At 39.1% G+C, this 17,496-nt stretch overlaps 1 protein-coding gene across 2 annotated transcripts in view; it reads right to left on the bottom strand.

Annotated features, from left to right (window-relative positions):
- The window catches only part of jakmip2 (janus kinase and microtubule interacting protein 2), a 66,333-nt gene that overhangs the window by 26,807 nt on the left and 22,030 nt on the right, over positions 1–17,496 (bottom strand). For both annotated transcript variants that reach the window (XM_057820963.1, XM_057820964.1), the window contains exons 4-9: positions 14,567–14,809; positions 11,833–12,042; positions 4,647–4,745; positions 4,430–4,576; positions 4,212–4,352; positions 4,022–4,078 (exon numbers count right to left, since the gene is read on the bottom strand). In XM_057820963.1, the coding sequence (XP_057676946.1) occupies positions 4,022–4,078; positions 4,212–4,352; positions 4,430–4,576; positions 4,647–4,745; positions 11,833–12,042; positions 14,567–14,809 (897 nt within the window). The remainder of the gene's footprint in view (positions 1–4,021; positions 4,079–4,211; positions 4,353–4,429; positions 4,577–4,646; positions 4,746–11,832; positions 12,043–14,566; positions 14,810–17,496) is intronic.

Below are 17,496 nucleotides of genomic sequence, written 5' to 3'. Positions count from 1 at the left end.
GTCACAGCACATTTTTACATTGGAAAAAATCTTGCGGCACACCACAAATTAAAAATGTTCCAAAATGACTTTCTGAACAGTATATTTAATTATAATATAATTTCTCAATATTTATGCTTATATATATTTTACGTTCAGCAGCTTGGTCGAGGTCAAGTTGCTTATGCTACACTGTTGTTGCATTGGACTTGACTTCCTTAGTGGAAAACAAAAAGCGACCTGATTCGACGTGCGCGCACTGTAATTAAACTTATGAATTTCACAATTTTAATTTAACCTCTAAACAAGTTATTCTTAAAAATGTACTACCAAGAATTGCACAACTACAACAAGAAAACAAAAATAATGCACACAAAACCAAGTAAGTTGAGCATCATGAAAAAATTCAATTAACTTTAGCAAGACAACAGCTCCACCTATAGGCGAAACAAAAAATTGCAGGGAAAATTGACAGCTGTTACACTGTGTGTCCTTCAAAATACCACCAGGGGCCACCCTAATAATGTTAGTATTTTAACGATCACATATTTTTGCACCCAAGTCCAAGTCACCTGATTTTGAGAATCCGCCAATACCGAGTCCCGATACGAAACCGATACAGCTTTTTTTTTTTTTAAAGTTCCAAAGATGCTACTGTCCCACAGTGCCACCTTCATAAAGTGAATTGTTTTTAAACAAGAATAGTATTTATATCATAGTTTAAGAAAAAAAAAAGCTGATTATATTTGATTTTATGAACAGTTGGACTTGAAATCATTATAATTTTGCAGATAAGGGCAGAACAGATACAGGACGCCTTTTGACCATGGAAGCCCAACGCACGCGTCATGCAGCTGACTGAGCAAGAGTGACACTGACAAGCAGCTGAAAGGCAAGATATCTACAAGCCAAATCCCGCAATCAGCTCTTCTAGACAGTGGCGGGACATCTTGTCTTGCCACAAGGAACATCTGATAACGAAGAACCCGCAACTGAGAAGTTCACACATAGCACTGAGGCGCTGAGGTGGCAAAATCCTCAACTCTCGTTACACTGACAACAGTAACGCCCGAAACCCTCCTGCCCAATCCACAGAGAGAATAATCCTAAACAACGCCCAGACATACCCTTCTTCCGGACCACAGCTCGCCTCACCAGAGCCTTTAAAAAACTGAATGTTTAACTAATCGTTGTCATTTTTCTTGGGAATCTTTTGTCGACTTGTGATATGGTGACCCTGGATCCAGTGTGCCCAGGGGTGAAAGTGGGCCAGAACGGTCAGGAACGCAGTTCCGGTATAAGATTCAGGGCCAGAACGCAGTTCCGGTATAAGGTGGTTTGATTCCGAAAATATGACGGCAACTGTCAAAACGCTATGTTAAAAAAATATATACTAAGCTGCCACACATGCATTTCAGATCCAAGAAGAAAACAGTCTACCAACATCAGATTTACATACACAAGTGTTAACAACAAGCATAATAAAGTGCTTGTATAGCGTAATTCGTTTCCACCGATATTTATTTTATTCCACGGACGGCATGGAGGTTCCCCCAGCTGCTGTAGTTACCCGAGTCTGACGATGACGAGTCACGTCAATGTGCGAATGCACGCAGCAAAGCAAAACACCTGGATTCATTTATCCGTTCAATTGGCTGACATACTGACATGTGATCACCAGTGATAGTTAGCTCTGATTGGTTCAAATGGGCATGTTTTCTGAAACAGCCAAAAAAAAGGGGGGCAATGCAAAAGAAAATGGATCAAATCTTTAAGAGTAAGGAAAGAGTTAAGGAGGCTTATCAATCATATTTAGTTTTATTTGCTCTGTTGGGGAGGTTCAGAACATCTTAGCTGTCAATGTGCACTTTGGACTTACACAGTATCTATTCATTTATGTTGGCTACTTATTTGTTTCCTTATGATTAAAAAAAAGTCAATATTTGCGCAATCTTCAAAATATATATTCCATTTCACTCTGCATAATATAAGTCATATTTACTTATTTTTCTGAATTTACAGTATATGTTACTTATATCTTTATGTTTAAAAAAACACAACAAAAAGTAAATGTTAACATTATCTTCAGTATGTGAGGAAATGAGGGAAAATAAAAATTAGGAGATAGAAGTTGGGGTTATACTGTTGCTGTTTTAGTTTAATTTTGCAAATCATTGAAATACAATTACAATACAATTTTGAATGAAAATCAATTTTTGAATGTGTTATAGAAATAATTGACCAAAACAGTTTTCTTTGCATTTCAGTAGTTTTGACCCCCCCCCCCCCCCCCCCCCCAAAAAAAATAAAATAAAATAAAATTTCTGGCTCCATGGCGACCTTCATGTCGGGGAGTTCCGGCAAGAAATTCTAACCACTTTCACCCCTGAGTGTGCCTCATCGCCTGGGTCTCTCTGTGCTGTATGATTGCTGCCGACTTGGAATAAATTGTCAACTTGTGTTTCGAAGCCTTTTTCCAGCTTTTAAAATGGAGTCAGTACAAGGGGTTAAGACTAAGGTGAACGCGCAAAGTTTGGCCTTTTGGCCGGGTTGTCGCCATTCCGCCGGTCCAGGTTGTTGGAATTGCGCTAGCGTGGTTCCCACGGTTCGGCTAGCGTGATTCCGGCAATCTGGCTAAAAGGTCAGATTCCTTCAACGTAGAAAAATGTTTGTCTTTCTTAAATGCTTCATTGAGTGAGTCCATTCACGCTTTGATGCTCATGCTGCAGAGAACAGCCTCTCATTTACACAATGAGTTGCCACAGATGAAGTGTAAGTGCAAAGTTCCGAAAAAGCACTTATTCTGTCCTCAATGTGTGTATAGGTACAAAAAAACAACAGATAGCGAACAAATCAGGCTCGAAAGAGTTAAGTCAGACGCTGGAGTTAAGTTCTACTGTAGTCATTTTTCGCTTGAAAAGAGCAGTCATTGTAGAACTAAAAACTGGGGATGTCCCGATTACCAAATGCGCTACTGCTCTCCAGTTGCCAGTTTTATTGCTTTAAAATGGATTTTCAGCCTTGTGCTTTGGAGCTAAGTTAGATCAGAACCCAGAGATGTCGCTTGTGAAAAAAAAAAAACGTAAAAGACGTATAAATAGGCTGTCAAACGATTAAAATTTTTAATCGAGTTAATTACAGCTTAAAAATTAATCATAATTTAACCGCAATTTAAACCATCTACAAAATATGCCATATTTTTCTGTAAATTATTGTTGGAATGGAAAGATAAGACACAAGATGGATATATACATTCAACATATGGTACATAAGTACTGTATTTGTTTATTATAACAATAAATCAACAAGATGGCATTAACATTATTAACATTCTGTTAAAGCGATCCATGTATAGAAAGACTTGTAGTTTTTGAAAGATAAATGTTAGTACAAGTTATAGAAATTTTATATTAAAACCCCTCTTAATGTTTTCGTTTTAATAAAATTTCTCAAATTTTCAATCAAAAAATAAACTAGTAGCCAACTAGTATTGTTGATGTCAATAATTACACAATGCTCATGGGTGCTGAAGCCCATAAAATCAGTTGCACCTAAGCGCCCGCAGAGGGCGACAAAACTCCAGAAAAACACAAGTAACAAGTGGACATTGCACTGTGCTGTCCTTTTAATCAGTATGAGCGGGGCATTTGCATTAATTGCGTCAAATATTTTAACGTGATTAATTTAAAAAGTTAATTACCGCCCGTTAACGCGATAATTTTGACAGCCCTAATAAATACGTCTTTGGGACACTGAAACAATTAAAAATAGAACGTATTTATACGTTTTTGGGAGCAAATGAGTTAAAATATGAAAACCTATAAATGTTTAAGTGGTTTTAGATAAAGCAGACACTGTTTTTACATCTCTGTGATTTCTACAAAGATTAGATCACATTTGATGGTGATTTATGCAGAAATGTGAGAAATTCCAAAAGGTTCAGATACTTTTGCAAACCACTTTATTGATGATAATGCTTTTTTGCAAGAACTACTAAATGGTTGTCTTATAGAACATATGCTTGCATATACAGTTTTCATACCTTAATTGGTCTGGAGCTCCTTTTATGCCTTTTTTTCCGGAGCAGTTTCTCTCTGTCCTGGAACCAAACAAGAATTCAGATCAATGTAACGCTGCTTATGTTATCTTCCCCTTTACCGCTTAGAATGCGACATGGCCAAGCTTAATAATCATGCAGTCATGGTCATGAGGCTCCTGTATAGAAAACATACTCTGGCGAGCTCGTCAATCATGTTCTGCTGCTCCAGAACTTGAAGTTTGAGAAAAGCTATTTCCTGGTCATCGTGGGCTTGGTCCAGGTCATTCAGCGACTTGGGCTTCTTTAGTGGAGGGTGGGAGCTGATTTTCTCCTTCTAATAACATAAAGAAAATTCACGCTAATCCTCAAATGATTGGCTAGTGCAAAATACTCATGTGAAACAACTCTGACCATCTCAAGGTTCTCCTTGCCCAGATTCCTCGCTTTCTCCTCCAGCTTCTGGATGGTCAACATCAGGTCATCATTGCGCTTACTCAGAATCTTGTTCTTATCCAACAGCGGCTTGCACTGCTTCTCTGACTCGCGCACACGTTTCAGCTGCTCAGAGAAACACCGAAGAATCATGTTTAGCCAAAAAGACGTTAGATCAACTTCAGAATCAACTTACAAGTTCATTCCTTTCATCGACCAAAATTGAGTTCCGGTCCTCCAGTTTGCGAATTGTTGAATTGAGCTCAGCCACGCGCCTCTGATTTCTCCTCAGATCCTGAAAAAAAGCAACAAAAATGAAGTAATATTATTATTAGGAGTGGGAACCTCTTGGTTCCTCACGATACGATACGATTTGCGATACAAAGCTCACGATAACGATGATCTGACGATATTGCGTTACAACGATTTTCGATACATTGGTCAGTAGCAGTGCAACGGTTTGCGGTTCAAAGCCGAACCGTACGGTTCGCCCTGTACGGTTCAATACGCCTTTAAGAACCGCGCCTTCTCGGTTTTGCAATTAATTTATTCCGAACGCTTGTGGAATGAATAGGTCGAGCTCTGTGTGTGACGTGAAGCACAGCTGTGGAGAAATTCCCGCCCCGCAAGTAAATGTCCGATCGCTGTCAAGCACCTGTGTAATAAAAGCAGAGTGACGCCCTCTCTCGCTTACGAACGAAGTGAAAGTGAAACAAGAAAGAAAACAAAAAGCTATGGCGAGCGGAGGAGTGGAGAGACCGAATTTTAGAGGTGCACGATAATAGGGATTATGATGTCATCCCAATAAATCCGATAACATAATATATTATCGGGCCTATTAATAATATTCTATGGCTCGGTGTCTGATTGGGATGTGTACGTTTGTTTCCACTCCTGTTTTGCCAATATGCAAAGTTTTGTTACTGTTATAGAAGCCGTATTTTTCCTTCACTGAATTATAAACCTTACTATTGCAACTGCAATTAGCAAATGTTTGCATTTTACACTGTTATGTTTAGTTCTTGAGAGGCCTTTTGGCTATTGATAGGCTTGATGTTCTGTAATTGCCAGGTTAAGAAAATTGTTTCATGGACCAAGATGACAAAAGTCTTCTCTCCTGTTGCACCAAATGTTTTTTTATCTGCTGACAAAGCACAATACCTGTTGGGTTTATGTTTGTTTTAATCAGTGCTCATTGTTCAGGGGAACACATCGTCAATGATATTGACTGATTGATTGTGATCGACTCAAATGACATTTATTTGAAAGAATGAATATGGGCACTTTATTTGAAGTCAAAATTGTTCTTTGTCTTTGTTTTGTTCTAGGGCTGCAGCTATCGAATATTTTAGTAATCGACTGAAAATTCTATCGATTAATCGAGTAATCGGATAAAACAAATATATTTTTAGGTGAAGAACAATTATAAATATACATGAGAAAACAAGACATTTCATCTAATCTTGAACCATTTTCAGTCAATCAATGTCTTTATTTTCGATGTATATTGTTGAAAACAGCCAACAATTGCATCTCAGATGTAACTAGAATTTAAAAAAAAAAAAAGACTAATTCACTGCTTTCACTCAAAAAACTTTTAGATCTTATTAAAACAAAAAAATTTATATATATTACCTAATAATGCCGTTACGCTTGATAACACACATCACTTAAAAGTTAGGATTTTTTTCCCACGTGTTTCAATTGAATTTCTCTTTGTGTCAAGCCATTTTTAAGTTCTAGTTAAGTTTTAACTTAGTCTAAACTGTAAGTCCTGATAGGATTTTGAGTTTTTGCAGTGTTCAAAATAAATGTATGATACAGGCTGTATTGGAGCACATTAGGGACCAGTGCTACTTGGTGTTTTATCCAGCAATGACTACTGAGCTAAAATTGATAGCTAGCATGATTAAGTTTTTATTTTACACCCTCATCACTCCACAATGCTATGTTATGTTAAAGCATGTATGTAAGACACGTTAGCCACGCATCGACAGTGGTCATAATTAATTGAAACCTAGCCCTCCGCAGGGCTAACGTTACGTGAGCTAGTAGCGACAGTAACGTTAATCTTATTTATTAGCGCTTAGCGCTCTTTATTAGCGCTTAGCGCTCTACTGCTTTAAGATGGCGGCTGTTTACTAACGCTGCCCAGACGCGGCCGAGTCTGTCATTTCGCATCTAGTTCAACATACATGTGATCTCTATGAGACGCATCAGACGCTACCTGTTACTAACGTAGCATCGTGCGGGCTAGTATTTAGCAAAGTCGGCGTCGTTTGTGGCGGCTGTCGGCTGCAGTAAGTTTTTTTTTTTTCCCTTCTTCCTCTCCGCACGTGACAGCACGTTGTCCCGCATTAAAAGTAGTCCGAGCAAAACGTGATGCTTAGAGTTGTCAAAATAAACGATTACTCGAGGTGAATAAAATTACTCGGATCAGTTTTTAAACTCGAGTTGCTCGAGTACTCGTTTCAGCTCTATTTTCTTCATTACAATAATGTTTATGTCATCATGAACATTCTGGTTCGGTCAAAGGCAAATCTATGCTGAATCAACCACTAGTATTTTTGACCTGCAGGTGTTCAAAAACTAAGGTGAAGAATGATATATACATATTATCGGTTATCGTATCGGTATCGGCCTTCAGGAGCAGGAAGTTATTGATATCGGCATCGGTTTCAAAAAATGGATATCGTGCACCCCTAGCGAATTTTGAGGACGCACCGGCTTCTTTTAAATCTGCGGTGTGGCAACATTTCAGTTTCCCCGTGGACTACAATGCGGAGGGGAGAAAATAAAACAATTTGCAAGCATTGCTCAGCACTTGTTCCCTATGCTAATGGCAACACTTATAACATGACCTCAGCCGGCATCACCCACAGATATCACTTTCTCAGAGCAGGACAACCCCGAAGATGACACCAGTGAAAACCTACGGCGGGCTTCGTTATTTTATTTGCACGCTTGACCTGCGTTACATTGTTCCCTCGCGGACATATTTCTCCAACAACGTAATCCCCGACATTTATGAAATGGCAGGCAAAGCCATCGGTGATTAAGCCTGTCGCAATATGCAATAATTCCATTTATCGCACGATAAATAAAAATGAAGGCGGTAATTTTTCTGCTGCGATTTATCGCCTCGCGTGCACGCGTGCTGTTAAAAGTTCGGATTCCTTGTTATCAACTTCGCAAAATGCAACCTCGTTTCAGGTCCGGCAAAAAATAGCGCCGGAGCCAATCGTTCCCATTATATCCTATTGTTCAATGTATACCAGCCGCGTGAGTGCTCCGGATTGACTGAGGACCATCTCTGGCGTGCCGTTGTTGTTGAAGTGTGGGCGCTTCTGTCAGGGGTGACATTTCACGCGGAGTGGCAATTTTTTGGCACAACACCGGATATTTGAGTGGCAAATCAAGAGCGCTGTGCTTCAAACTCGTCCTGTTTATGAAAGTCGATCGTCATATGCAGTAATGAACAGACGTGACTAGTAACTACAGCGGCGTTTGCTAACTTTTTTAATGCGCGCACACACTAGATATCATGAAATAGCAAACTAGATGTGCTACGTCCTATGCCATTGGCTACGTGAGCCCAGAGTGATTATGGGACACGTAGTTCAGATACTACATCGATGAATTCTAAACTGTCATGACTGAATGGGAGTTAAGAAGGCTAAATCAATCCGTACCAGTGACTATAGATAATGTTGCAAATATTGTTAATTGAGTACGTGACACAGATGGATTCTGACCACAAATAGGATGTCTTGCTCATGTAGTAACCCTAGCTGCTAAGAGAGCTGTAGCAATCAACAGTGTGCCCCGCCTCACTTTACATACAGTAAAGATTATTCTCAGCACTTTTACACAAAAATTTTTCAGATCAGTAAGAAGTAAGCACATAAATATTATGCACTAAAATGCATGTTTATTTGATGGCAATTTAATTTTTGCTAATAAGCAAAAAAAAAAAAACGAAACAAAAAATTGTTTTTTTTTCAGAGCATTAAATGTATTGATTCGGATTGAAAATAGTATCGAAAATCGCACCGATTCGTTGCATCCCTATGGAACACCATTGCAGAAGCTATGAGGGGAAAAGTTTTCATTTGCCTAAATGCTTAAGTTATTAAGTGCAATTTTTTTTTTTCTTGAAAAACACATTTTATTTATTCTGTGTTTCTGTGCAGTATTAATATTGTTGTCTTTTACTTAAGAGGCATGGTCTATTGTTTTTAGTTGTGATTTCTTAAAAAGTATTTTTGAATTTAAGAGTAAATATTTATCGCATTTAAATGGGTGTACTTGATCTATTTATATATACTGTATTCTCACTGTGTTATTGTAAATTGGTTTTTAAAAAATTGGGGGGACGCAATAATATCGCATATCGCAGTAATTTATGAGATAAATTATCGCACATTAAAATTTGTTATCGCGACAGGCCTATCGATGATTTCGCTAAAGCACGTTGTTTCGCCCTGACCACTGATAGTTGGACGTTCCGTGCTACAGAGTGCTACTACATAACTGTGACGGTCCACTATAATTCATACCTGTCAAGTTGTACGGTCTCGGCGTAATTTGTACAAGTGAGCACTGATTTTTAAATGTGTACGCCGTACGTTACGTTCAAAATCTGTACGTTTTTCGTGCATTCCGTTTTTTTTCCTCCGTTCCGATTTTGTCACCGTTTCGGCAACGAGACAATGTGCGTTAATATGTTGATTGAATGACACGAGAAAAGTCAGAGACACGGAGAGGGACGAGTGTTTGTTGTGACGCTGTAGCAAACGCGATGCTAGGCTAGGTGGCTCCAATATTTCCTGACTGTAGCAGACAGCCTACAATCTACGCCTAGATATCTCATGCTTATAGAACTACATACGAAATGACAGACTCGGTAGCGTTGGTAAACAGCCGCCATTTTAGAGCAGTACACGTCTCAGAAAGGCTCTGTTGTAGTGAAACTTCCTAGCGAACCTAAGTAACTTTTTATCTAAAATACTCCTAAATCGGCAAAATCTTGATTTGAGTCTATTTTTAAAGGATGAAACAGTTTTAAAATGTTCACATGTCGAAAGTAGACAGAAGGGAACTAATGCAAAAACGGGAGCAATTTTATCAACTTTAACGGTTGATTCACAACATTAAATGACCTTCAAACATAGCAAAGGTTAGTATGTTTTTGGGTTTGTTGTTTGTACCATGAAAGGTATCACCAGTTACTTTGCCAAGTCACTTTTTTACTACTGTGTGTGTATTTCAGTAGTCGGTCACTACACTAGCCAAAGAGCTAAGAGGCATTTTAACAAAACGAAACGTTTACATTTTTAGTGTTTATTTCATTTTATAAAAAGCAAAATAAAGGCAGTTTAAAAAAATAAATAAAAAAAAAGAAACCGTTACCCCAAATCCAAGGTTTAAACCGAACCGTAGGCTAACTGAACCGTTGCACCCCTACTGGCTAACTTAAGCAGTGTTTCTAAACACCTGGACACACAGTTTAGTGTAATGTTTTTCAGTTCAGTGTGTGAAAATTGACAGTTTATTTTTTTATATCTCACACAGCTTTAAGGCCATTTAGTGTAAAACTGCAAATGCTGCATTTATTTGTGTGAAATGTTCAATTTAACAGACAAGTTGTTTACACATTTTTTGAAACACTAGCTATTTGTTACTGTATTGTGCTTGTCTGCTCTTTCAATTGTTAGTTCGTTTTTGGTAATATGCCAAACGGTACTTGAGCCACATTGTTAGTCTGAGGCACTTTAATCTGTTAAAGCTCTTTGCTGTATAATACAATTTATTTTATTTTCTATTTTATACAAACCGAGTTGTTAAATAACATTTTAAAACTCTATTTGGTCAAGTATTAATTCATTCACACATCATACATTTCATCTTAAAACAAAATTTAAGTCAATTACAGTATTTTCTAGAGATGTCCCGATCGATCGGGTCCGATCACGTCATTTTCAAAGTATCGGAATCGGCAAAAATATATCGGCCATGCCTTTTTTAAATGTACATATATTTTCTGATTAAATCGTTTTCTAATTGTATTTAACGTTACAAACATAATATGTTACACTCATCCAGAGTCTTTAGTTTAGGCTTAAGGTAGGGTTATCACATTTATCCCGATGACGGCGGTAATTAATTTTTTAAAAAATGTATCACGTTAAAATATTTAATGCAATTAATGCATGCGCTGCACGACCCACTCACACATTGTCGCGCTTAATCTGTAATGGCGCCGTTTTACCTATATAAAGAGATAAAAGGCAGCGTATAATGAGTAGAGTGAATTTTGGCAGCCTTTGGAGCCTTTTTTAATTGGCTAAAGCCTTACAATACCTTTCCCTACGATTAGAAGTATCATGGGAAGCAATGTAGGGATGAAAGGTAGCAATTGATTTTTTTCTTAACACCTTATGTTATTTCCCAACGCAGAGAAGATATATCAATTGGTAGCACAGTCATGGTTCCACTTCCCATCATGCATTTGGGCATGGCTACAGTATCATTTACTGAAAGCTCAACAAATACACTAGATGGCAATATTTAGTCACAATACACAAAGTCACAAGTCTTTCTATCCGTGGATCCCTCTCACAGAAAGAATGTTAACAATGTAAATGCCATCTTGAGGATTTATTGTCATAATAAACAAATACAGTACTTATGTACTGTATGTTGAATGTATATATTCATCCGAGTTTTATTGATTTTTTTCTTAATGCATTGCCAAAATGTATATGATGGGGAAAATTATCGGGAATGATTGGAATTGAATCGGGAGCAAAAAAAAAAGCAATCTGTTCGGGAAATATCGGGATCGGCAGATACTCAAACTAAAACAATCGGGATCGGATCGGGAGCAAAAAAACATGATCGGAACAACCCTAGTATTTTCCTAAAATTGTTTTCCTGAAGAGCAACTTTATTCATCCTGAGGGAAATGTGAATAATAATGATTTATCACACAGTTGACATATGATTAACTAGATTAAATTTTTTAATCGTTTGACAGCACTAAAAAAAATATATTGATTCTTGGAAGTAGCATATCGATAACCTTTTGGGCTCCAAAGTATCGCGTTATAAGACCTTTTCGATATATTGTCACACCATTCATTTGCCCTTTAAGGCTGTTATGCATGCCTTATCCATGGATGTGCAGAAATGAAGGCCCCATGAGCAGTCACACTTCAGAAAACGAATCAGACACAGACTTGCACACATCTTAGTCATTAAAACCGAAGCGTCACACTCACTCATATCAGCTATCGAAATTATATGTCTGCGTCAGAACAGTTGAATCCATTCAGGTTTAGCGCAAGATCTGAATGGTCCTGTCTCAAAAGTCTACGTACCGGACTTCCGCAGTGCTCCGCGCCGTCTCCCACCCGACCCGGAATCTCTCTTTTTGGGCTTCCCGCACCACACTCGGCCTCCTTGACCAGGAAGAGTTGCTCATCCAGCGCATCTTTCTGAAGCTGCAGTTTCTGAAGGAACCCTGTCGTTGATTCCATCTCCTTCTCCAGAGAGAAGATGGTGCGATCTTTAGCTTTGATTTCATCTACCTGTAACATGATAGGAGCAAAAAAAAAAAGAAGGGATTATTTAGGCAGCATTTAACACCTAAACATCTGATGAAACACGAGGGGTAGGAACCTCTGGGTACCTCACGGTACGATACAAGGCTCACAATTATCTCATTATATGACGATATACAGTGGCCAAAAGTATTGGCACCCCTGCAATTCTGTCAGACAATGCTCAATTTCTCCTAGAAAATGATTCCAATAACAGGTGGTGGAAATAACTAAATCACACTTGCAGCCTGTTAAATTGGATTAAAGTTAACTCAACCTCTGTCCTGTTTCCCTCTGTGTACCACATTTAGCATGGAGAAAGGAAAAAAGACCAAAGAACTGTCTGAGGACTTGAGAAGCAAAATTGTGAGGAAGCATGGGCAATCTACAGGCTACAAGTCCATCTCCAAAGACCTGAATGTTCCCGTGTCTTCCGTGTGGAGTGTCATCAATAAGTGTAAAGCCCATGGCACTGTGGTTAACCTCCCTAGATGTGGACGGAAAAGAAAAATTGACCAAAGATCTCAACGAAAGATTGTGCGGATGGTGGATAAAGAACCTCGACTAACATCCAAACAAGTTCAAGCTGCCCTGCAGTCCGAGGGTAATACAGTGCAGTGTCAACCCGTACTATCAATCGGCGTCTGAATGAAAAGAGACTGTATGGTAGAATACCCACGAAGACCCCACTTCTGACCCAGAGACATAAAAAAGCCAGGCTGGAGTTTGCCAAAACTTACCTGAGAAAGCCTGAGAATTTTAAGTTTCTGAAAATAGGCCCCTTACAGAGCAGCCCTGCACCCCGTTTCCCGTCCACTGATAGTGAAGTCTATGGTATTATACTTATGGCGGAAAACGCTCAGGTGACTTGAAGTTCCGCTCAGAGACACCCAATTTGGCCAAATTTCAAAATTGCACGTGTGATACATCAATGGAAAGCTTAAAATCTCAAAAAAAAATTTGAACAGGAGGGCATGTTAGGAAAAAAAATGTTTTTAAACAGCAAAACCCTATCTGGAGGTGAGAGCACGTGAGAGCAGGATTACAGACGCCACGAATTTAACGAGATATTATCGCATACTTACCTTGTTTCGATCCAAAAACTCCATGTCGTATGTATCACTGAGTGTCAAGACACAGCTGTGAATGGCCACAGCTGGATTTTTGGGGGATTTTATGGGTGAAACATGGTAATACAACAAGGGCCGCGATGCAGAAATCGCAGACATCAAGGACTGGTCGAGATTTTCTTTTTCATATATTTACCCTTATAAAGGTTTTTTTTTTTTTCAATTTTTCTTTGTTTTGATCAATTATTTATCATCCAACATATCGGAAAAAATGTGACAGTAACAAAAATACAATTAAGCGATAATTATGAGGTAGATATCTGTGACTTTTTTACACTCCTTTTTTTTCATTGTGACATAATTTGGTTTAAAAGTTTAAAATATGTGAGTGAATAATTTTTTTAAGTCGTTTTTTTTTTAAACAAAATATGAGACATTAATGAATGATTCTAAGCTAAAAACGACAGACATTTTGAATAATAAATATAATTCATTACCTTCATTTTATAGCTGGGTTGAAACAAAAGTGGTTGCGCGACGTCTGTAAACGGGGGTTTTCAGGGTAAAACGGACAAATTAAAAATAGTTTGGGGGCTTAATGTGCCACGAATCTGCTATGGCAACATATAGACATATTGTTCGATCAAACGCAACAGTTGTTTTGGCTTAGAATACAGCAGTTTCTTTTAAAGAGGAGTGCAAGAGCAGAAACTGCTTTTTCAGTCTTGTCTGTGTTTTCCTTATATGTACAGTGGTAACTCTACATACGAAGTTAATTCGTTCCAGGACCTTGTTTGTAAGTCGAAATGGTCGTATGTCGAGCAGGATTTTCCCATAAGAATACATTACAATTCCATTAAATCGTTCCACAGCACGAAAACCTACACTAAATCCTTAATAAATGCTGCTGGTATTACTGTATATAGCAATTACACAGAGAAAAACACATAAATTATTAATAAAAATCATAAGAATAATATAATACTAATAATGCCTGTAATAATGTAACAGATTGGTTCTAATGTGCCAGATTCTGCGTGCTGTACCTGAGCGCTCCGCGTGACAGAGAGATAAAGGTGCGAAGGAGATTTTATTTTCTCTGACGTAGCTGGCCTCATATTTTTCTGTCATTTCCATTTTTATTTCAATGGTAAGCGTCACCTTTTTCCCTTTTTCACCACCCGCACTAACCTTCTCTGAACCCGTGTTGATTTCTCTCACAAGAAAGTCTGCCGTTCGTCCATCTTGCGGCAAAACAAAGAAACTACGGCGCTGTCACAAATTGTCGTACTTCGAGCATGTCATCGGATGTAGAAACAAATGGCCAGTTAAAATTTAAGTCAGATGTTGAAAAGATCGTGTGCCGAAGCGATCAAATGTTGAGGTACCACTGTACTTTTATATGACCCCTCTACTGCATTTAGCTTTAACCTGTGCATTACCAGTCTCCGGATGTCTCTTTCACAGTCCCACTTGATCTTGGAGATCTGTTCCTGGTGCTGCTGGTGCTCCACCCGAAGATCACCGGCCTTCATCTTGTCTGCCTGTATCATGTTGCTGAGAGCTTCGTCAGTCTGCTTTTTGGATGACTTCAGCTCAGCGATCTCCTGGAGGAGCTTCACTCTCTCCTGGTCGAAGAAGCGACGAGCATCCTCCTTAGCTTCCAGAGTCAACGCTGTGCGCACCTGGTGACACGAGTACGATTTTAGTTGGTTCACATGAATGCAGTTTTGTTTTCGTCAACGATGACTCATACGAAAATATTTCGTCAACGAACAATTTTTTCACGATGATGACGTCATGATGACGTGCTGAAAACGAGTCTCGGGAGACTAAACTATAACGAGATGGATGCCAGTTGTCGTCTGACGAGACAAGAAGGAGATGAAAATTCGCCATAGTTTCGGTCAAAAGTTCACAATGTGTGATATTTACTTAATGAATGTGTCGTTAGCACGCATCTTAGCAGTGTTTGGTCGTGTCACTCATGTGACATGCTGCTGTACGTCCTCCCCCCGGACCACCGCGCCCCACAAACAAATGCCCATTCAAGGCTCCTTTTGTGAAACACGTGTTCGGTGCTGCTATGTTTTTTTTTTATCTTGGCTAGATATGCTATGTTGCTCTAGCCTTTTAAAGTGCCTGTGACACGAAAAAACATGTTTATTTCATAATACACGCGTAATATGCATAATATGCGCCTGAATGATATGGACCGCTTGGATGTGTGTGGAAGCGATCGCTATTTTTATTTAGTTTTTTGAATCCCGCGCCATGAAAATGAGTGACTTTCGGCTTCGGTCTTGCATTGAGGAGGAGGGCGCTGTGACGTGTACGGTAGAAGACGTCCTCTTCACGCTGCAGTGTACTGTTGTGTATGAGGACAAAGGATTCAGCTGATTTTGCGGATTAATACGTTTATTTTTCGTATCACGCCAACCAAACGGCTGCAGAAAAAATCATTCTGTATGAGGGAGAGGCATATGCGCCTTTTTGGAGTTTCAAAAGGTTCCCATTCACCGTGGATATTTACTGTGGGACCATTGGACTTACGAGGAAGTGAGTAAACATCTTGTTTTGTATTATGTCAAATACAAATACAGCGATTACAAAGTAAACACTACAAACTTCCTTTAAATAAAGGACTACTTACGTTTGATCATTGATAGGCATGTAAAAAGCTCTCCTAATTAGGGTTGCCACCTGTCCCTTAAAATAAGGAACGATCCGAAATTGGGAATTAAATGCTGCGTTCCGTATTGAACTAATACGGAATATAAATGAATAGATACATTTCTATGCATTTTAGGAGTTTTGGGGATGTCTCTTTTTATCTCTACCCGTACAGCTTTGGGCGCGAGGGGGGTGTGCCATATTTCCTATTTCTGAAAGGTGGCAACCCTACTCCTAATGCTCATTAGCAGCAGCACGTTAGCTGCACATCAACTCCAGCCACCCTCCTCCGGGGAACGAACTGTAAATTGCTCTCCGCCGGGCGGTTTGCCGATCCGCGAAGACAATCGACAACCGGGTCGTCATGTCAAATAATCCAGGCTAGTTATGTGTGATTTTCCGCTTCGAAGACTTTGAAACATCACTCGGTTCGGGTAGGCATGTCGGCTAGCTGTCACGCCTTCTGGTTTGTTTACATTCTCCGAAGCCGGGGAAGGGAAATGACATATGTCCGATTTAGGTGTCATAAAATATCGTTCGGGAGGTGCGACAATAAAGGTGAAGTCGACAGTTTTGACCATTACGGAGTAATTTTGCCATGTCGTCCTGAATAAATGCATTTTTATTATTTCATATTCCATTCAGCACAAGACTGTTATTTGTCACGACCATGCCATTTATTTAGCAATTGGGGAAAATACTTGGATAAAAAGAATATCCTGTAAAAATATTGAAGTAAAGAGACAGAAACAATGACATTTTGCCACTCTCTTCGTCACGTTTTCCTCGTTGTGAATAGTTCCCCCTCGACGGGCTGACTGGTCTTTCTCAAGCCATTTATATAGCTATTGGGAAAAATACTTGGATAAAAAGAATATCCTGTAAAAATATTGGAGTAGAGAGACTGAAACAATGACATTTTGCGGCTCTCTTCGTTGCGTTTTCCTCGTTCTGAATAATTCCCCCTCAATGGGCTGAATAGTAAAACCGATGAGCCCAGTCTACCGCTGACGTCCTCCACCTGTTGGGGACGCTAAAGCCCTATAATGGTAGGCGTGGCTAACCGGCAGATTAAAAGACTAATTTCTCGTCATCTGTGCTTTGCTAAATTGTTGTATATAGTTGAATCATCTCAAAATATTATTCTAATTCACATAATAATGCCATTAAAGACTTTTTTTCTCGTGTCGTATGCTCCTTAAGGTCTGAGCTGAGTGATCATCACACACTAAATTAACTTGCGTTCGGGTCAGCATTAGCATTTAGCACGGTGAATCGGTGTCTTCTTAAACTGTTGGAAAACATTTTATATACAGTTCGTGGTGTCCAGGTGAGTTTAATTATCGAAAATAATGTGCTGTTTTCTTGCTGAGTGTCTATTATCATCATGAAGATGTTGTTGTCCTTGTACACGCTACAATTTATTTATTTATTCATGGACTAAAACAGACATGTCCAAAGTCCAGCCGGGGGCCAAATGCGACCCCCAGTCTCTGTCATAAAATTAATAACGTCTGGCCCGCACGCAGACTTAATAAATAAGTCAGCAGTACTGCTAACAGCATATGAAGTAGCTTACACACTAAATGCTGCTTCTCATTAACCCACTAAAAGGCAGCAGTACTCTAAGCAACATTACCCCGGGTGACCCTTTATTCCCAATTTTCTAAAATGCCGACCAAGGATAGGTGGAAATTGG

This window comes from Corythoichthys intestinalis, chromosome 18 (genome assembly GCF_030265065.1).
Source record: "Corythoichthys intestinalis isolate RoL2023-P3 chromosome 18, ASM3026506v1, whole genome shotgun sequence".
In the NCBI taxonomy this organism is placed as follows: Eukaryota; Metazoa; Chordata; class Actinopteri; order Syngnathiformes; family Syngnathidae; genus Corythoichthys; species Corythoichthys intestinalis.
Note: the sequence above shows the minus strand (reverse complement) of the source record. Positions and strands in the feature narration are given on the sequence as shown.